General features: G+C 43.2%; 1 protein-coding gene across 1 annotated transcript in view; it reads left to right on the forward strand.

Annotated features, from left to right (window-relative positions):
* LOC125452340 (dynein axonemal heavy chain 8-like) overlaps window positions 1–21702 on the forward strand; it is a 1165100-nt gene that overhangs the window by 133703 nt on the left and 1009695 nt on the right. The window contains exon 8 of the mRNA XM_059645122.1: window positions 4498–4674. Coding sequence (XP_059501105.1) covers window positions 4498–4674 — 177 coding nt within the window. The remainder of the gene's footprint in view (window positions 1–4497; window positions 4675–21702) is intronic.

Genomic DNA, 21702 nt, shown 5'->3' on the forward strand with positions numbered 1-21702 from the left:
ATTTAAGTCATCATTGGATAAGCATATGGACGCACATGGAATAGTGTAGGTTAGATGGGCTTGAGATCAGTGTGACAGGTCGGCACAACATCGAGGGCCGAAGGGCCTATACTGTGCTGTAATGTTCTATGTTAGCATCATCTTCAAATTTACTAACCCATCCATCTACGCTCTCATCCAGGTCATTTATAAAAATGACAAACAGCAGTGACCCAAAACAAATCCTTACTGTACACCAGTAGTAACTGAACTCCAGGATGAACATTTCCCAACAATCACCACCGTCTGTCTTCTTCCAACTAGCCGATTTTTGATCCAAACTGCTAAATCATCCTCAATCCCATGACTCTGTATTTTATGCAATAGCTTACTGTGGGAAACCTTATCAAACGCTTTACTGAAACCCATATACGACACATCAACCGCTTTGCCCTCATCCACCTGTTTGGGCACCTTCTCAAAGAACCCTAAACCCTAACCCGAACCCTAACCCTTCCCGCAACACATGCCTCACACCCCACCCCCGCCATAACCGCCCCAAGAGAATCCCCCTCGTCCTCACATACCACCCCACCAACCTCCGGATACAACGCATCATCCTCCGACACTTCCGCCATCTACAATCCGACCCCACCACCCAAGACATTTTTCCATCCCCATCCTTGTCTGCCTTCTGGAGAGTCCACTCTCTCCGTGACTCCCTCGTCCACTCCACACTCACCTCCAACCCCACCACACCCAGCACCTTCCCCTGCAACCGCATGAAGTGCTACACTTGCCCCCACACCTCCTCCCTCACCCCCTTCCCAGGCCCCAAGATGACTTTCCATATTAAGCAGATGTTCACCTGCACATCTGCCAATGTAGTATACTGTATCCACTGTACCTGGCTCCTTCTACATTGGGGAAACCAAGCGGAGTCTTGGGGACCACTTTGCAGAACACGTCCGCTCGCCTCGCAATAAACAACTGCATCTCCCAGTCGCAAACCATTTTAACTCCCCCTCCCATTCCTTAGACGACATGTCCATCATGGGCCTCCTGCAGTGCCATAATGATGCCACCCGAAGGTTGCAAGAACAGCAACTCATATTCCGCTTGGGAACCCTGCAGCGCAATGGTATCAATGTGGACTTCACAAGCTTCAAAATCTCCCCCTCCCCCAGTGCATCCCAAAACCAGCCCAGCTCGTCCCCTCCCCCCACTGCATCCCAAAACCAGCCCAGCTCATCCCCGCCTCCCTAACCTGTTCCTTATCTCACCTATCCCCTCGTCCCACCTCAAGCCGCACCTCCATTTCCTACCTACTAAACTCATCCCGCCTCCTTGACCTGTCCGTCCTCCCCGGACTGACCTATCCCCTCCCCACCTCCCCACCTATACACTCCTCTCCACCTATATTCTCCTCTCTCCAACTTCGGTCCGCCTTCCCCTCTTTCCCTATTTATCTCAGAACCCTCTCCCCATCCCCCTTTTCTGATGAAGGATCTAGGCCCGAAACGTCAGCTTTTGTGCTCCTGAGATGCTGCTTGGCCTGCTGTGTTCACCCAGCTCCACACGTTGTTATCTCGGATTCTCCAGCATCTGCAGTTCCCATTATCTCTGATCACAATTTTAATGGTGCCATGTTAGGTGCAAGTATCTAAGTACAAATCTTGCAGAGTTTTAAAAAAAAGCAGTCTTACACAAAGAAGATTACTGGAAAGTGTAAGCATGACTTTCGGAGGTAGTTACAACACAGTGAAAAGGTTTTAAATTCCAATCCAATAACAGCAGCTCAGCATGTGGTGCCAGGCCCATGACCAGCAATTGTCCCACATCGCTCCAGGCTGCTCCTCACCAGCACTCAGCAGCAACCAGATAAGCCCCAGTATACCGGAACTTTTCAGTTGTAACTCAGATGTTTCAGTTCCTTTTCAAATTCAGAGATAATGGGAACTGCAGATGCAGTGTTGGGCTGGATGAACACAGCAGGCCAAGCAGCATCTTAGGAGCACAAAAGTTGATGTTGCTGGCCTAGACCCTTCATCATCCTTTTCTGTTGAAGGGTCTAGGCCCGAAACGTCAACTTTTGTGCTCCGAAGATGCTGCTTGGCCTGCTGTGTTCATCCAGGTCCACACTTTGTTACCTTTTCATATTCAAGCTTGTTTAAGTCTTTTGCTCTTTGTCCTGTAATTATCTCTAGTTCGAGCCATTTGTTTTCTTACTAAAATTTAGCCATTTCCGATGATTCCAATTGCATTTTGGCAGTTGTTAAATGCTGAGCTATTTCTGCAACTAGCTTCCTTCCTTCACAGGCACAGGCAATTTCAACTTCAGTTTGTATGCCAATTCTGCGAGCTTTGTCTTACCCACCTTCTGTCAACCACCCCACGTGACTTCTTCCACACCTAGGAAACTCTTATCCCCTGAAAGAGCCATTATTACTCAAGGCACACCCTATTTAAACCAACTGCAACACCTGAAAAGAGAACACCAACCTTTCTTACTCGCTGTCTTTAAGTTTAATAATCCTAATCCAACCTTGAAATAGAGATTTTGATCCCAATAAGATTAGCCAAACTAGTACGCTTTAATCAAAATACATTTTATTCTTATATCACAATTAAAATATAAACAAAAGAAAGATTTTAACTGCTACCTGTCCACTGTTTCAATATAGCCATGTCCTATAAACACATCCTTGGCAAAGGCAAGTTCAGCAAAGTAGATTCTCTCACGTACTATCTCTAGTCCAGGAGAAAGGAAACCGAAATAAACAATTATACAGCAGAGAAGGAACACAAACTTCTAGCTGCAGCAGAGAGAATTGAATCAAACAGTTTCAGCAGTCAACTTCCCAACTTCAAATGAACTTCTTGGGTTTGTGTGATTCTGACAGTACACACTCATGCTCCTTTTTTCTAATGAAAAAAGACCCTCAGGGAATTCAATGCTGCCTTTCCCTTCTTCTGAAGCAGACTTTCTGGTGCCACTGGCAACACCCCTGTGCAAGAGAAACAGCACAGAATAAATCCCTCTAAAAAGCACTGTACCATCACAATACATTAGTCACTGAAGGTAAGCATATAGGTGCCGCAGGGTAAGGAAAGGAAAGGGTGTATAAGTCTTCATTGTGAGGGGATTCAAGTACAGGAGGAGGGATATCTTGCTGCTGTTATACAGGGATTTAGTGAGACCCCACTTGGAATCTTATGTGCTGTTTTGGTCTCCTTAGCTGAGAAAGGATTTTCTTTTTTTTTATTCATTCACAGGATGAGGGCCTCACTGACCAGGCAGCATTTATTGCCCATCCCTAATTGCCCAGAGGGCAGTTTAAAGTCAACCATATTGCTGTGGGTCTGGAATCATGTGTAAGCCAGACCAGGTGACGCTGGCAGTTTCCTTCCCTCAAGGACATTAGTGAGTCGGACGGGTTTTTCCTGACAGTCGACAATAGATTCATGGTCATCATTAGATTCTTAATTCCACATATTTTATTGAATTCACACTCCACAATCTGCTGTGGCGGGATTTGAACTCAGGTCACCAGAATGTTATCTGGGTCTCTGAATTAACAGTCCAGCAATAATTCTACCAGGGCATTGCTTCCCCCTTTGCTGTTCATTGAGAGAGTGCAGCAAATATTTATTAGACTGATTCCTGAGATTGTGGGGCTGATGTATGAGAAGAGGTTGAAATAGTTAGCATTATATTCACTGGAGTTCAGGAGAAAGAACAGGTGGTGATTTCATTGAAAGTTAAAAAATTTGAACAGCTCTACACAGGGTAGACGCAGGAAAGATATTCTTGACAGGTGTCTACAACTAGGGGTCACAGTCTAAGGAAATGGGGTGAACCATTTAGGACTGAAATAAGGAGAAATTTCTTCAAAGTGTGGAATGGTAATAAATTTGCAGATGACACCAAAATTGGTGGTGTAGTGGATAGTGAAGAAGATTATCAGAAAGTACAACCGGACCTGGATCAAATAGGCTGAGAAATGGTAGATGGAGTTTAATTTAGATAAATGTAATAGTTGCATTTCAGTCAGGCAAATTAGGGCAAGACTTGCAGACTTAATGGTGGGATCCTGCGGAATGTTGCCAGGCAAAGAGATCTTTGCCTGCAGGTTCACAGTTCCTTGAAGGTGATGTTTGGTACACTTGCCTTTATGGTCATTGCATTGAGTATAAGAGTTGGGGCGTCATGTTGCGGCTGTACAGGACATTTGTTAGCAGTATTCCAAGAGTGGCCTATCAGTTCTGGTGTCCCTGCTATCACAAAGATGGTGTTAAACTTGAATGGACTTACAAAGGATTTACAAGAATGTTGCTAGGGTTGGAGGGTTTGAGCTAAACGAAGAGGCTAAATAGGCTGGGTCTAATTTCACTGGAGTGTTGGAAGTTGAGGGGTGACCTTAATGGGGGAATAGCCAAATGACCTAATCCTGCTCCTCAGCCCTATTTTCGTAATAAGTCAGAAAATAGAGACATTGAATTTTATTTTGTCTATAGGTGCTGGCACAAAGTAATCAAGTGAGAAAAGAGGCAGAAAATTCAGGTCCACTCACAGAACTGGAATATTGGAAATGTATGTCTGCGAAATTCAATTCCATCATTGAACAGCTCAGAGGACAACATTGCAAGGCAGTAATCAATGTTTTAAAAGCAAGTCACTCAAAAATGTTAAAGGTAACGATCATCAAGAAAAAGAATATGAAGACACATTATCATTATACTATTATCATTGTTTGTATCATTTTTTGTAAATATCTGACTAATATTTTAGAATCATCAATAGCTGAGGCATTCTGGGTGGCATGGTGGCTCAGTGGTTAGCACTGCCGCCTTTCAGCACCAGGGGCCTGAGTTTGATTCTGCTCTTGGGCGACTGTCTGTGTGGAGTTTTCATGTTCCGGTTTCTTCCCACAATCCAAAGATGTGCAGGCTACGTGGATTGGCCATGCTAAATTGCCCATAGTGTTCGTGGATGTGTGGATTAAGTGGATTGCAGGGTGATGGGTCTGGGTGGGATGCTGTGAGAGCTGGTGTGGACTCGTTGGGCGGAAGGGCCTGTTTCCACACGGTAGGGAGTCGAAGTCTAATTTTGAATAGACTTGCATCGATTCGAGAAAATAAAGCTATGCATATATATCTTAAGGCTCAGTACCACCGCGCTGTCCCATTCCTTGCGCTGATGTTAATTGTTGAACACCATATGAAATCAATAGTCTAGACCAGATGAATACTCTGGCAAATAAGTCAATGACAAGGTAAGAGCACAAAGCAGTTTGCACTTTTACAATACAAGAGTCACCTTCTAATACTTTCAGTAACACCATAAATAAACAATTACGTATTATACAGTTCAAAAGTGGATGGAATACTATCACAAACACAGAATACTAAAGAGACTCAGTGTGCCTGGCAGCACCTGTGGAGAGAGAAACTGGGTGAATGTTTCAAATTTCAGGTCACCTCAGAATCATTATCATTAACATCATTTGCACAAAGTTATATTGCTTATGCAAGGAGATTCCAGGCCACTAGACTCTCTGAAATGGTTTGAAGATTTGGAGCGGCATTTAAGGATGGGACAGTATGGTAAGTTATGTAGACCTCAGAAAGAACGAGTACGTTGATCTTCTTGTCCACTCAGGTTTCCAGAACCTTCCATAAAAAGATATTATGCTTAGAAACATATACATGTACACCTGGTATGAGAAGTCCTCACTTAAAATTACATCAATAGTATTGTTTGTCATGTTAATATAAATCTTCAAATTAGAAACCTGCATTTCCAATGTGCTGGTGCTGTTTCACTAAAACATTATCGTACATAATGCATTCTTGCATTACTCTCATCTCAAGCCTGTGAGGGCTAGCTCTCCGGTCCTGTGTAAGGTGGGCAGCAGACAATTATGGGGGAGCATAGTTCATCTCAGGCAGACAGAGGACATAAGAAGTAGGACCTGGAATTGGCCATTTAGCCCCTTGCGCCTGCTTGATGAGTCAGTCAGATCATGGCTGATCTGATTGTGAGTTTAATTTCATATTGTTGCCTGCATCTTCAATCCTTGACTCTTGACAGCCAAAATTTCAATTTAACTCAGCTTTGAATATAATCAGTAATTCAGCTTTGACTGCTCAATTCCAAATAGCAAGAAGTGATATAGAGTCAGAAGGCGTAGAATCTTAGTAGGTAGGGGTTGAGGAACAGCAAAGATAAAAGACCCTGATAGTTGGGATATGAAGAAGAAAATAAATTAGGAGATAGAAAAAGCGTGTAAGAAAGCCACAATTACAGTAATCTTGGAGAACTTCAATATGCAGATAAACTGGGACAATCAAGTTGGATCTCAAGAAAAGGAATTGAGCGAATGTTTGTGACAGCTTGTGGTAGACCCCACTAGGGAACACGCAATTCTGGATTTGATGATTTGTCATGAGGCAGATGTTTTTAGGGAGCTGAAGGTGAAGGAGCCCCTAGGGAGCAATGACCATAATGTGATGGAACTCCCCCAGTGGTTTAACAGGGAGAAGTTGGAATCAGATGTAATGGTATTACAATTGAGAAAAGGTAGCTACAAAGACATGAGGGAGAAGCTGGACAAAGTTGATTAGAAGGGGCACCTAGCAGGGAAGATGGTGCAGCAATGGGAAGATTTTCTGCGGGTAATTCAGGAGGCACAGCAGAAATTCACCTCAAGAAAGAAACTTACTTAGCAGAGGATGAGGCAACCATTGCTGACAAGGGAAGTCAGACAGCATAAAAGCAAAAAAAAAGTGTAGAATTTGGTGATGATTCATGTGAGCCAGAGGATTGGGAAGCCTTCAGAAAGCATACAGAGGATAACTGATAAAGCAATACAGGGAGAGTGAAATAACTGTGCAGAGGCCAATATCTGTCACCGAGTCACTCTTTATTTACATATGAACAGTCCTTGACTTTAGAACTGCCTCATTTGGAGTTAGGTACCAGAGTGTCAGCATCTCTGACACTCCTGTTTTCATATGTCATCCAGGACACTTATTGGAAATTGTACAAACAGGACTCCCTGACTGGAAACTGCACAAACCCATTAATTTTGTACAGGTCCCACCTCTTCGAAACTAATCCCAATGCCCCATGAATCTGAAACCTACCTCTTCACATCATCTTTTCAGCCATATATTTATCCTACACGATGGCTCAGTGGTTAGCACTGCAGCCTCACAGTGCCAGGAACCCTGGTTCGATTCCAGCGTTGGGTGACTGTCTGTGTGGACATTCTCCCCGTGTCTGCGTGGGTTTCCTCTGGGTGCTCCGGTTTCCTCCCACAGCCCAAAGATGTGCAGGCTAGGTGGATTGGCCATGCTAAATTGCCTATGGTGTTCAGGGGTGTGTGGGTTATAGGGGGGTGGGTCTAGGTGGGATGCTTCAAGTGGCCATGTGGACTTGTTGCGCCAAAGGGCCTGTTTCCACACTAGGGAATCGAATCTTGCTGTTTCCACTCTGACAAGCATGTGGCACTGATAGTAATCCTGAGATAAGTACTTTGGAGGTCTTCTATTCCAACTGTCTTCCTAGTTCTCTATATTCTGCAGGGCATTCTAGGATTTCTGCTGTGCCTCCTGAATTACCCGCAGAAAATCTTCCCATTGCTGCACCATCTTCCCTCTAGAATGCCCTGCAACTGCTCCGAGACATTCAGTACCACAGCACCAGGGAGGCAACACACTATCTTGGACTCTTGTTTGTGGCCACCAAAATGCCTATCCATTCCCCTTACGATTGAACCCCCTATAACTATGACATTTCTCAGCCTATTTCCCCCTCCCTCTGCAGTAGAACCAACCATGGCTTCAAGAATTTGGCTGCTGCTGTTATTCCCTGAGAGGCCATTCTCCTCAACAGTATCCAAAATTGTATATCTGTTTTGAAGGGGAATAGCCACAGGCAATTCCTGCACAGCCTGCGTAACCATCCTGCTCTGCTTCGTGGTCACCTATTCCCTTCCTGCCTGTGGAGTCTGAGGTGTGACCATCTCTCTATACATGCTGTCCACAATATCTCTGCCTCGCGAATGCTTCAGTGTCCCCAGATGCCATCCAAACTCCAAACTCTGGGCTCCCAGGAGCTGCAGCGAGAGACACTTCTCGCACACATGCAGGTCCTGGGCGCTGGAAATGACTCTTCCTTAACACCAGGTTCTTCCACGATGCCCTTCACACCCACATTGACTGTGAAGTCCACTCCCAAAATGCAAATGAGTGATATCTCTGCACCCTCTGATATGTTTGCTAATAGTTTTCAATCTATTGTTCCTTTCCACAACCTGTAGAATCTGGCAGGTTACATCTGGTGCATCCATTATCTCTGCAGCCATTTCAGTTATGACCCTTTGTTTAAGATCAATAGGTCTATAGTACTTGTCAACCTTAAATATCTTTAACAGCTCTTATCATTTTATGGCCTTCCTTCCCTTTCGCCACTTGATTTTTTTTGACTAATCTTAGGATGCTTTTTAGCAGTTCTGTTTTGAAGATAAATGCAAAGTCTTTGTTCAAAGCCTTTGCAATTTCTCAATATTAATTCCTCAGTCTCACCTGCTAAAGGATGAGTGTTCACTTACTAGTATTCCTTTTTATGTATATTGAGAAGCTTTGACTGTCTTTCTATATTTTTCGACTATTCTTTCATAATTCACCTTTTTTTTCCTTTTGTGATGACTTCTTTTGTTTTCCTTTTGGTAAATCTCTGTGAATTCAATCATGTCTCTCCCAGAAACCTTTAAAACAAACTACTGACTCAGCTTGTTATTACTGAGCATGTGTTTGCAAAGCCCATATCTTCAATGCCTTGTAGGATGTTTCCGTCCCTGGCATCCTCACAACCTTATACGTCTGAAGCATTCTTCTTAATAACTCCGAAAGAACTCAGGACTTCACATTCACAGTGACTGCTAATAGCATGAGTTCTGATACCATGGCCCTTCTCCCCTTTCATGAACATTTCTCACTAACGTACTGATTTTATGCTGTATTGACAGAGCTGTCTCCTTTTCCTTTTCTACTGTCCTTCCAAATTGTCAATCATCCCTTACATTTCAGCTTCCAGCTTTGACGGCTTTGAAACTAATGGGAGGAAATTTGTGGAAGATGGGCCGAAGAATGGCAGATGGAGTTTAATTAAGATAAACATGAGGTATTGTACTTTGCTAAGACAAACCAGGGCAGGACTTACTAACTTGAGGTTAGGGCCCTGGGAAGTGTTGTAGAACAGAGACTTAGGGGCGCAGGTACATAGTTCCTTGAAAGTGGTGCCACAGGTAGACAGGGTAGTGAAGGTGGTGATTGACACACTTGCCTTAATCCATCAGAACATAGATTAGAGGAGTTTGGACATATTCTGGCTCCACAAGATGTTGGTATGGCCATTTTTGGAGTACCGTATCCAATTCCGGTCACCTTGCTGTGGAGGGATGTTATTAAACTGGAAAAGGTGCAAACAAGGTTTAAGACTGTGTTAAGATCAAGACAGGAGAGTTTGTGTTACAAGGAGAATCTGAATCAGCTGGGACGTTTTCGTACAGAGCATAGGAGAGTGAGGGCTGAGTTTAGAGTTTTATTAACTCATGAGGGGCATAGATAAGGCAAATAGTGAAGGTCTTTTTCCCCGGGGTGGGAGGGAAATCCAAAGCTAAAGGCCAAAGGTTTAAAGGTGAGAAGGTAAGATTGAAAAGGGAACTGAGAGGCACAATTTTCATTCAGAGGGTAGTGCGTTTATGGAACGAACTGCCACAGGAAGTGGTGGTGATGAATACAATTACAACCTTTAAAAGGTATTTAGACAGGCACATGGATAGGAATGCTTTGGAGGAATAAGGGCCAAATTGAGGCAAGCGAGACAAGTTCAGTTGAGGAAACCTGGTCAGCATGGACGAGTTGGACTGAAGGGTCTGTTTCTGTGCTGTATAATTGTACGACTTTAATTGCATCTGCTAGCCAGGAGCTTCCAAGAGATAGATTCCAAGAGACCAGATTTGCCTTTTTTTTTTGGGTAGTCCCAAAGGTTCTGAAGAAGAGTCACTAGCCTTGAAATATCAACTGTTATTTTCTCTACATAGAATCTACCAGATCTGTTGAGTTTCTTCAATAATTTTCGTTTTTTTTTTCTATAGCCTGGTTTCCTGAATTTAGGTCATTCCTCATGTGCTAATATCATATTTAGTTAACAGAGCCACTCTGTCAACCTTGCCTGGCTTCCTGTCCATCCTAAGCATCATGTACCCTTCATCATTCAGGTCTCAATCTAAGTTATCCAACAGCCACCTCTCCATTATGCTCACTAGATCGTACATATTTAATTCAATTTGTACCACTGTTTCATCTATTTTGTTTAAGACGTTACATGCATTCAAATATAACAGTATATTCTACCAAGATAACAAGGTGTAGATCTGGATGATCACAGTAGGCCAAGCAGCATCAGTGGAGCAGGAAACGTGATGTTTTGGGTCTGGACCCTTCTTCAGAATTTTTTTTAGTAAAATTCAGTATATTCTTCCTCTGCTTTTCTGAAGCTTCTTGGCAAATCTGGGTAGCATCTTCAAATCTCAGAACCTCTTTTGCAATATTAAGAGCCATTTCCCTAACTATTAATTTAACCAATGACAAGTAACCAATTAAACTGCTTTTTTTCTCACCTAAGTCTTATTTAAATATCTAGGACTCTAATCCCTATGTCTCTTTAAACCTGTGCGAATTTGTTCAGATCCTGCGCATGGGCTGGCCAAATCCTATACATGAACTGTCTGGATCCTGGACCTGAGCCCTCAATTTTTTTATGGTGGGGAACTAGCTGAACCCCTCTGACAGTTAAACTAAAACACAAGCCCCAATCTGTTATGACCAGGGTAGTGGTTACCCTCTAATAATTACCCCCAAAACACCCAGAGAAGCTTGTCTATGTTGGTTGCAATCTATTAAAAGAGTGGTTAAAAGAAAACAATCCCTCCACTTCACAAGTAACAAGAAACAATTTATTTATTTAACCCAACAATGAACAAATTAACAGAATTACTAACAAACTGGCAGTTGCCCTTTAGACTACTAACTACTTCCCAACTGTTCTAAATTCTACTGCCATACTGTTCAAATAAACAAAATCCCACTTAATAAACCCTATTAATAAGAAAACAATAAATTAAAACTTAATCTCTCCATATTCTCACAGACTGCCTTCTGGAATATTTTTGGTTCTCAGCTGTCTTCACAAATGCCATTCTTCCACTAATTCTGCTGTCAAGGATGTTTGTTCTCTATAATTTCTTCAATGAGGACTTTGAGCTAAAATACCATTGTACCTTTGACTAATTAGATGGGCTTTCTCTGAGAGGTGAATGGTGCTAACTCTGGAGGGTGGCAAATAGCTCTTCCCGATTTTCCAAATGCCCTTATATACCTGTAATGACAGAATCAAATTCTTATAATGTGATTGGTTTCAGGTTGTAAACGCCATCAGATTTAAATTCAGTTGGTTTGCTGTATCTAGGTGCTTGGTTTAAAATAATTGTCCAATTTCAAACTTGTTATTTTGGAAAATGCTGCTTGGCTGTTCTATACAAAATGTTACCGCTTGGGCGCTCTTCGTGCACTTGTATTTATAAACTTCCAAGCACAGACAAAGCACAAATTCCTAAAGGGACCATGGCATTCTTTTCTCCATGATCATTTTTACCAACAAATTCTAACTTCCTGCCTTCCCATTCATGAATACTTCACTGATCTTCGTTACAAAGATATTAATGGAACTTCCCAACACCAATCCTTCTTTTTCTACCTGGGCATTTTTACATTCTGCATTAGCCAAAGTCCTGGATGCATAAGTTATTGAGTGTTCCTCTCCATTGGGCCACCTATAACTTTATACCATCCCACCGCTGTATAGGGAGGCATTGCATGTCAATACCAAATCTTTTTTGGTATCATAGTGTGCTAACACTTCAGAGGATGATAGCTGATTCCTTACTTCATTGAAAGTTAGGACTTGTCTGTGAGACCACTTCCATGGTTGATTCCTTTTTAGAAGTTGATGCAATGGTGCCAGTGTGAATGCCTGGTTATGTCTGAACTTTCCATCGTAATTTACCAGCCTAAGAAATGACTAAAACTCTTGAACAGATGTGAGAGTCAGGGCAGCTTTGGTCGCCCTCACTTTATCTTCAACAGGTCTGTAACCCAGTCTTGTCAACTCTAGCCTAAGTTGGTCACTTGTGGGCCTGGAACACATTTTTTCATTTTTAGTCATACACCTGCCTTGAAAAAAATGCCTTAGTATTGTACTCAAGTTTTTTGTATTCCTTCTTAGTTTACCCTGCTCTTAGGACGTCATGTAGGTTGTGGCGCCATCGCCTACTGAAAAAATGAACAGGCTGATGATACCCGAGATGGCAGTTTCGAAAATTGGCAGAAGCATTTATGATTATTAGTTGAGCATTCTGGGAATCCTGGTCTAATCACAGTTGCAAGTAAGCACAGCTCACGTTCAGCATTGTGAAGGACAACAACCCCCTGCCAGTTTTGCATGTAAATCGTCTATCTGAAGGATTAGGCATTTTATCCAGCTGTGATGTTTAAAATCCACACAAAGTTCAACAGAATCCATCAGGCTTCGAAATCAGTATGACTGGTACTGCCCCTTCCATGAATTTGATTGCTTTGATGATTTTGCCACTTTCCAACCTTTCCTGCTTCTACTTTTGTCCATAAGGCAAATGTTACTGGGTGTGGGCCTTGCAGAATTGCGGAATTGCCTCCTTGTCAACATACAAGGTGGCCTTGACTCTTCTGTCACTCCCTAGACCTCCCTGGAAGACCTCTGGTATTTAAGTAGTCTTCACTCAGGCAGCCGTTTTCTGATTGCAAAATGTCGAGCCAATGTCGACGAATCTCTCACAACCAATTTTGCCCCATTAAACTTGGACCCTTGCCCTTTTACTACAAGCAGTGGTAACCTGGATCAGTTGTTTTTCATAAGGGACCAGAACCGAAGTTATAACCTTAATCTGTAAGTTTCCCCGGTATAAGTTCTCAGCCTAGCTGACTTCTTGCACAAAGTTAAGGGCTGGAGTGCAGGGCAAATTTTATTAAAATCTATTTCTGAGATTACTGATGTTGCTGTGCCAGTATTGACCTCCATTAGAACTGATCACTATTTAACCAGACTTTTACTGTGATTGGTTCTGATTTGGATGCTGCTTAGCAATTTAACTGTTCCAGAACAAATGTAGATGGACTTTACAGGGTATTAACTCTCCTAGATAACCTCCTGGATACCACTGTGTGAATCATCTTACTCAATTTATGTCTAATAGGACTTTTAATTTGTCCCAATTCCGCAGGCTAACAATAACTACAACAGCTTGCAGGCCAGGATCCTGAAGAAAATTTTAATTCTTTGTCTGAGGCTTGGCTTTGTTCTGAGGTTTTGCTGTGGGCCAATCTAGAATCACTCTGATCAGAATATGTCCTGAGTGAATCAATGCAATTGCTTGTACCTAAGCTCAGTCGTACCAGTGAGGGTGTCCACTTCCGTTGAAATACATTGCAACTCATGTGCTCCACTTGCCACATTTTCCAATGATAAGGCTAGTTGTAGCATCTGTTTGAAATCCAGCTGAGTTTCAGCTAGCAGGCATTTTTGCATAGTTATTTCATTAATCCCGCAAGCCAGTCAGTCTCTAAGCATCTCATTAAGGTGGAACCAAATTCACAGACTTCTGCCGGTCATCTTGACCTGGTCAAAAATCCTGATGCAGATTCCTCTGGCTCTCGAATTGCCAAGTAAAAGTGATAGCATCTCTGAAATTAGAGGACTTGCGGTCTTAATAGTTCTTAACAGTGTCTGTTTTGGTTCTGGCATGTTCCTTTCAAGAGGAGCGAGAAGCAGGATCCAGAGGGAGGAGCCTACACTGGAGAAAATATAAAATAGAGCTTAGGGGGTTCAGTTTCTAGTTTCAGTTTTGACACATACCTTTCAGAAGGAACTAGAAGCCACCCATTCTGGGGAAGCACTCTGCTGACATTACGAGGAGGCAAAAAGAGCACGGTTTCTGACTGGTCAGTGTTGGTTAGTTGCTACATTGTCTTAACCTGCACATTCCCTTGGTACTATGGGTTAAGGAATCTCACTGCATTAATGGGTAAGCATGTCTCAGTCTTTCTAAAGGATTAGTACAGTTAGTTCATCTTTTGGTTCATAATGGGAGTTCAGGTAGTAAGTTAAGAAGGGCTATTTATTAGGAATTAGGAAGTCATTTTTAGGAAATTAATTAAAATTTAACTTGTAAACTAAGAGTCAGTAGAGGGTTAGTCATGTTAGTTGGTGGGGTTTTGTGTTCCGCCTGCAAGATGTGGTCAATCACTAAGAGCGTCTCTGATAAGTACATTGCCAGGAAGTGTGCTCAGCTTCAGCTGTTGACCAAACGAATGGAGCGGCTTGAGCAACATTTGGAAACACTAAGGAGCACACAAATGGTAGAGAGTGTCATTGATAAAAGAAGTAATAGAAGCATCTTATGCCCAAGGTACAAGAAGATATTTGGGCGATTGCTAGACAGGCAGGCAGTCAGTGCAGGAATCTCTTGCAGCTGCCTCCCTGTCAAACAACTGTTCCTTTTTTTTATACGGATGAGGAGGATGGCCTATCAGGTGACAGCAGCAGCAGGCAGACCAGAGGCACCACAGCTGACCCTGCTGTACAGAGGCAGGGACAAAACAGAGTATAGCAATAGTAATTGGAGATTCAACAGTCAGGGATCCGGGTAGGCACTTCTGTGGCCATGAGAGAGACTCCACGGTCATGGATGTTTCTGAGCAGTTACAGGGCATCATGAAACGGAAGCGTTAACAGACAGAAGTCAGTGTCTGTATTGGTACAAATGACATTTCGAGGGAAGAGTTACAAAGTCCTACAACAACAATTCAAGGAGTTAGGTAATAAGCTAAGAAGTAGGAGCCATGATCTCAGGATTACTCCTGGTGCCATATGTTAAAGAGGCTCAGAACCGAGACAGAGTACAATTGAACGCATGGCTAAACAGCTGCTGTTGGTGGGAAGGCTTCAGATATGCGAATCATAGAAATGTCAGAGCAGCGGGTCAATAAGTATAGTGACTAAGGAAGCACTTGTGTCTAAGGCAAAAGTAGCTAAGAGGAAAAACAGTTAGGGAGAGGTTGCTGAACTCAGGAGAACTAGTGGCTTGGACTTTATTTGCTTCAATGCAAGAAGTATAACAAATAAAATGGATGGATTTAGAGCCGAGATTAATGTATGCTGTTATGATGTTCTTGCTATCACAGAGACGTGGTTGAAAGAGGGACGGGATTGGCAGCTTAATGTTCTGGGATATCAATGTTTTAGAAGAGACATTGGAGGAAACAAAAGAGGATCCATTACTGGCGAGGGACTATATCACAGCTGAGTTGAAGGGGGTCAGAGGGGCATTATGGGCAGAGCTAAAGAAAAACAAGGGTACAGTTATAAAACTGAATTTGTAGCACAGATATCTCAGCTATGGGCTGGAAACAGAGGAAGAGGTATGTAGTCAAATTCTTGAAAGATGTAAAAATAACTGGGTTGTTTTGCTGGGTGATTTTTAACTTTCCCAATATTGATTGGCACTCCCTTAGTGCCAAGGGTTTGGACGGGGAGCAGTTGGGTCTAGGAAGATATTTTTGAAACAGTATGCAGATAGTGCAATGAAGAAAGAGGCTATACTGGACCTCGTATTGGGAAATGAGCTCAGCCAGGTGATTAAAGCAAAAATGCCATCGCCTATTCCCAATTCCTTCTCCTGTGCCGCATCTGTTCCCAGCTTGAGGCATTCCACTCCCGTACATCTCAGATGTCCTCATTTTTCAAGGACTGCAACTTCCCACCCCCGCCACCCCCCCCCCCCTCCCCCCCCACCACCGCCACCGCAGTGGTTGAGAACGCCCTTGACTGTGTCTACCACATTTCCCGCAACTTATCCCTCACACCCTGTCCCCACAATAACAGCCAAAAAAGAATCCCCCTCATCCTCACGTACCACCCCACCAACCTCGGATCCAACGCATCATCCTACGACACTTTCACCATCTGCAATCTGACCCCACCACCAAAGGCAGTTTTCCATCCTCACCCTTGTCTGCTTTCCGGAGGGACCACTCTCTCTGTGACTCCCTTGTCCGCTCCACGCTCCCTTCCAGTCCCACTACACTGGGCACTTTTCCCTGCAACCGCAGGAAGTGCTACACCTACCCCCACACTTCCTCCCTCATACCCATCCCAGGCCCCAAGAAGAATTTCCACATTGAGCAGAGGTTCTTCTGCACATCTGCCAATGTGGTATACTGCATCTGCATCTGTCAGGAAAAAATAACACATCCTTTCCACATACTGGGACCAGCCATTGACAGCAGGTTTGAATGAGTCAAACTTTTCAAACAAAAGCACAATGCAAGAAAATGCTTAACTCAACACGAAGATGACTGTTGTGGATCCATTAGGATCATGCTTTATTCTTGTCATCATTGAAATAACTCTACAGAGGCCAATATCCTGTCACCAAGTCACCCTTTCTTTACAGATGAACGGTCCTTGATTATAGTATGGCCTTATACAGGGTCAGGCACCAATGTGTCAATATCCGTGACCCTCAATTTTTTGAGTCAGCCAGGGCTCCCTGATTAAGAGATTAACAGTCCCAGTTGGGGAACTCAAATTCCTATGAGGTCCAGCTGGCTGTCATTGATGCAATCGCTACATTACACTTCTTTTTAACAACAATTGATTGTAGGCCACACTACCCAGCCTGCTTCATTGCAATGGTGACATCAAGACACTCTTGCAGTAAAATATTCCTACTTCTGAATTCAGATCTTGTTTCAATGAATTACAGTATACCATTTGTCTTCCTCATTGCTTGCTGTACCTGGATGTCTAATTTCATTGACTGGTGTAAAGAATTAGAATTAGATTTTATTGTTACATTTACTCAAGTACAGGGATACAGGTGTACAATGAAAGGTTTACAATGTCACCATTCCCAGTGCAATCTTAGGTACAAGATACCTAGCTACAAATTCTTAGGTGAAAACTGGAAAAATAAAGAAATAAGTGACAAGTTCAAATTCACAGTTTTTTCAGCATAAAGTAGGAAATAAGAAATAAAGTTAAAACTTCCAAATTACAGTCTTTCTTTAGCCATGGGCCTGCAGTTTCTCCGTGCTAGGCTTTTCCCATGAGAGCTCAGTCTCTCCCCTGGGCTTGATTTCTTGATCGCTGCACTGCCATCTCAACACAGACCACCATCCTTTCTCTCCTGCACTGGGCTCATTCTCTCAATTCCCACATGACCGCACTGCCTTTTTGCTACTACCACCATCTGGGCTCATTAGCAACCTCACCATAGGCCACCAGAGCCCTGCTCTCACACTGCTCAGGGACCCCAGCTGCTTCCACAATGCCAGCAATCAACAAAGCTTTGCCCAAGCACACCAACCTTCTTGTGGCTACCTGACAAAGTCCCCAGTTTGAGCCGTCAGCCACTGTCATCACTGCCTCCATAACCAAGCTTCCTCCAGAAGGTAAATAGATAGAAAAAGAAACTAAAAAAGAACTAAAAAAAATTAAATTGAGAAAAGAAGAAAGAAAAGCATTTGGAGCAGAGGAGCTCTATCTCAGGAGCCCTACTCCACTGATGGTAAAAGGGGCGGAGGTGTGGCATTGTTAGTCAAGGACAGTATTACAGTTGCAGAAAGGATGTTTGGGGACTCGTCAACTGAGGTAGTATGGGCTGAGCTTGAGGGCTACGAGGTAGCCAGGAAAGACCTAAAGAGAGAACTCAGAAGAGCCAGGAGGAGACATGAGAAGTTGTTGGAGGATAGGATCAGGGTAAACCCTAAGACTTTCTATAGGTATTTAAGGAATGAAAGAATGATGAAAGTAATATTAGGGCCAATCAAGGATAGTAGTGGTAAGTTGTGTGCCGAGTCAGATGAGATAGGGGAAGCGCTAAATGAATATTTTTCAACAGTATTCACTCTAGAAAACGACAATGTTGTCGAGGAGAATACTGAGATACAGGCTAGTAGACTAGGTGGGATTGAGGTTCACAAGGAAGAGGTATTAGAAATCTTTCAGAGGGTGAAGATAGATAGGTCCCCTGGGCCGGATGGAATTTATCCTCGGATCCTCTGGGAAGCCAGGGAGGAGATTGCCGAGCCTTTGGCATTGAACTTTAACTCGTCATTGTCTACAGGAATAGTGCCAGATGACTGGAGGATAGCAAATGTGGTTCCCCTGTTCAAGAAGAGGAGTAGAGGCAACCCTGGTAATTATAGACCAGTGAGCCTTACCTCAGTTGTTGGTAAAGTGTTGGAAAAGGTTATAAGGGATAGGATTTATAATCATCTGGAAAAGAATAAATTGATTAGGGATAGTCAGCACGGTTTTGTGAAGGGAAGGTCATGCCTCACAAACCTTATTGAGTTCTTTGAGAAGGTGACCAAACAGGTAGATGAGAGTAAACCAGTTGATGTGGTGTATATGGATTTCAGCAAGGCATTCGATAAGGTTTCCCACAATAGGCTATTGTACAATATGTGGAGGAATGGAATTGTGGCAGATATAGCAGTTTGGATCGGAAATTGGCTTGCTGAAAGAAGACAGAGGGTGGTAGTTGATAGGAAATGGTCATCCTGGAGAGCAGTTACTAGTGCTGTACCGCAAGGGTCAGTGTTGGGTCCACTGCTGTTTGTCATCTTTATAAATGACCTGGATGAGGGCGTAGAAGGATGGGTTAGTAAATTTGCAGACGACACTAAGGTCGGTGGAGTTGTGGATAGTGACGAAGGATGCTATAGGTTGCAGAGAGACATAGATAAGCTGCAGAGCTGGGCTGAGAGGTGGCAAATGGAGTTTAATGCAGACAGGTGTGATGTGATGCACTTTGGTAGGAGTAACCAGAAGGCAAAGTACAGGGCTAATGGTAAGGTTCTTGGTAGTGTAGATGAGCAGAGAGATCTCGGTGTCCATGTACACAGATCCTTGAAAGTTGCCAACCAGGTTGACAGGGCTGTTAAGGCGGCATACAGTGTTTTAACTTTTATTAATAGAGGGATTGAGTTCTGGAACCAAGAGGTTACGGTGAAGCTGTACAAAACTCTGGTGCGGCCGCACTTGGAATATTGCGTACAGTTCTGGTCACCACATTATAAGAAGGATGTGGAAGCTTTGGAAAGGGTGCAGAGGAGATTTACTAGGATGTTGCCTGGTATGGAGGGAAGGTCTTACGAGGAAAGGCTGAGGGACTTGAGGCTGATTTCATTAGAGAGATGAAGGTTGAGAGGTGAATTAATTGAAACATATAAAATAATCAGAGGGTTAGATAGGGTCGATAGGGAGAGCCATTTTCCTAGGATGGTGACGGTGAGCACGAGGAGGCATAGCTTTAAATTGAGGGTGGAAAGATACAGGACAGTTGTCAGAGGTAGTTTCTTTACTCAGAGAGTAGTAAGGGAATGAAATGCTTTGCCTGCAACGGTAGTAGATTCGTCAGCTTTGGGTACATTTAAGTTGCCATTGGATAAGCATATGGACGTACATGGAATAGTGTAGGTTAGATGGGCTTCAGATTGGTATGACAAGTCGGCACAACATCGATATAATGTTCTATGTTCTATGATTCAAAAGACATCCGGATCCCTCTCCACGGGCCAAAAAGCCTTTTGTGTGACTCTGCAAATTTTCAAATAATTGCCACTATTCAAATTTGCCTACCTGTTTTCTTCACAGCAAAATATACAACATTGGATTAAGATCAGAGACCCAAAAGCTTGGAGCCAGTTTCCCATTCTCAACCACTTAGTAGAGGAAAATGTGGGTGGTCTGATTAATAAAACATAGAACAAAGTAAAAGCACAGGATCAGGCCCTTTGGCCTTCCAGGCCTGCACCAATCCAGATCCTCTATCTAAAACTGTTGCCTATTTTCCTAGGATCTGTATCCTTCTGCTCCTTGCCCATTCATGTATCTGTCTAGATACATCTTAAATGACGCTATCATGCCTGCCTCTGCTGGCAACGCATTCCAGGCACTCGCGACCCTCTGCATAAAAAACTTTCCACAAGTATCTCCCTTAAACCTCTCCCCTCTCACCTTGAAATCGTGACCCCTAGTAATTGAGTCCCCCACTTTCAGAAGAAGCTTCTTGCTATCCACCCTGTCTATACCTCTCATGATTTTGTAGACATCAATCAGGTCCCCCCTCAACCTCTGTCTTTCTCATGAAAATAATCCTAATCTACTCAGCCTCTCTTCATAGCTCGTGGCCTCCATACCAGGCAACATCCTGGTGAACTTCCTCTGCACCATCTACAAAGCATCCACATCCTTTTGGTAATGTGGCGACCAGAACTGTATGTAGTATTCCGAATGCGGTTGAACTAAAGTCCTGTACAACTGTAACATGACCTGCCAACTCTTGTACTCAATACCCCGTAAGATGAATATTTGCAGATGACATGAAGATTGGTGGAGTTGCTGATAGTGCCAATGATTGTGAAAAGATACAACAGGATATAGATAAATTGGCGACTTGGGCACAGAAATGACAAATGCGAGGTGGTGCATTTCGGAGGATCAAATTTAGATACAACTTATATTGTTAACGGCAGAACCCTTAGGAACATTAACATTCAGACAGATCTGGGTGTGCAGGTCCACAGTTTGCTAAAAGAAGCAATATAGTTGGGCAAAGTGATTAAGAAGGCATATGGCATGTTCGCCTTCATTGGCTGGGACACGGAGTACAAGAGTTGGCAAAGTATGTTGCAGCTGTATAAAACCCTCGTTAGCGAGTATTTACAGTGTTGTGTTCATATTTTGTTGCCACACTACTAGACGGATGTGGAACCTTTGGAAAGAGTGCAGATAAGGTTCACCAGGATGTTGCCTGGTCTCAAAGGCATTTTCTATGAGAAAAGGTTAAAAAACTAGGATTGTTTTCACTGGAAAGATAGCGGCTGAGTGGAGACCTGATAGAGGTCTATAAAATTATGAGAGGCATAGACAGGGTAGATAGTCAGAGGCTTTTTCCCAAGTTTGAAATTTCAATTTCAAGGGGGCACCGGGTAAAGGTGAGAGAGCAAAAATTTATGGGAGATGTGCAAGGAGATTTTTTGACACAGAGTGATAGGAGGCTGGAATGTGCTGCCAGAGGAGGTAGTGGAAGCAGGCACATTGGCGACATTTAAGAGGCATCTGGATAGGCACATGAATAGGGAGGGAATAGGAGGATATGGACCGAATAAAGGCAGAAGGTTTGGTTTTTAGTTTAGTCAGGGCATGATGATCAGCGCAGGCTTGAAGGGCCGAACGGCCTGTTCCTGTGCCGTACTTCTCTCTTGTTCTTTTATTCTCCCCCTAACCTTTCACATCTGTTGCTTATCAACATTCTCTTGCCCTCTGTTTGCAAATCTTCAAAGATAACAGATGGCCTGAATGGTCAAGGCCAGTCTCAGAAAAGCAAAATCTTTAATCCAAATTGGGCATCCAAAACTACCCATCTAACAAAATGGAAATATTTGGTGAAAGTATATGGTGGTTACCAACAGAAAGAGTTAATTTTCTGCTGGCCCGAGAAGGGAGGTGGGACCTAAGTCACCAACTGAAGTCCTGTTGGAATTTTA

Source organism: Stegostoma tigrinum, chromosome 4, assembly GCF_030684315.1.
Source record: "Stegostoma tigrinum isolate sSteTig4 chromosome 4, sSteTig4.hap1, whole genome shotgun sequence".
Classification (NCBI taxonomy): domain Eukaryota; kingdom Metazoa; phylum Chordata; class Chondrichthyes; order Orectolobiformes; family Stegostomatidae; genus Stegostoma; species Stegostoma tigrinum.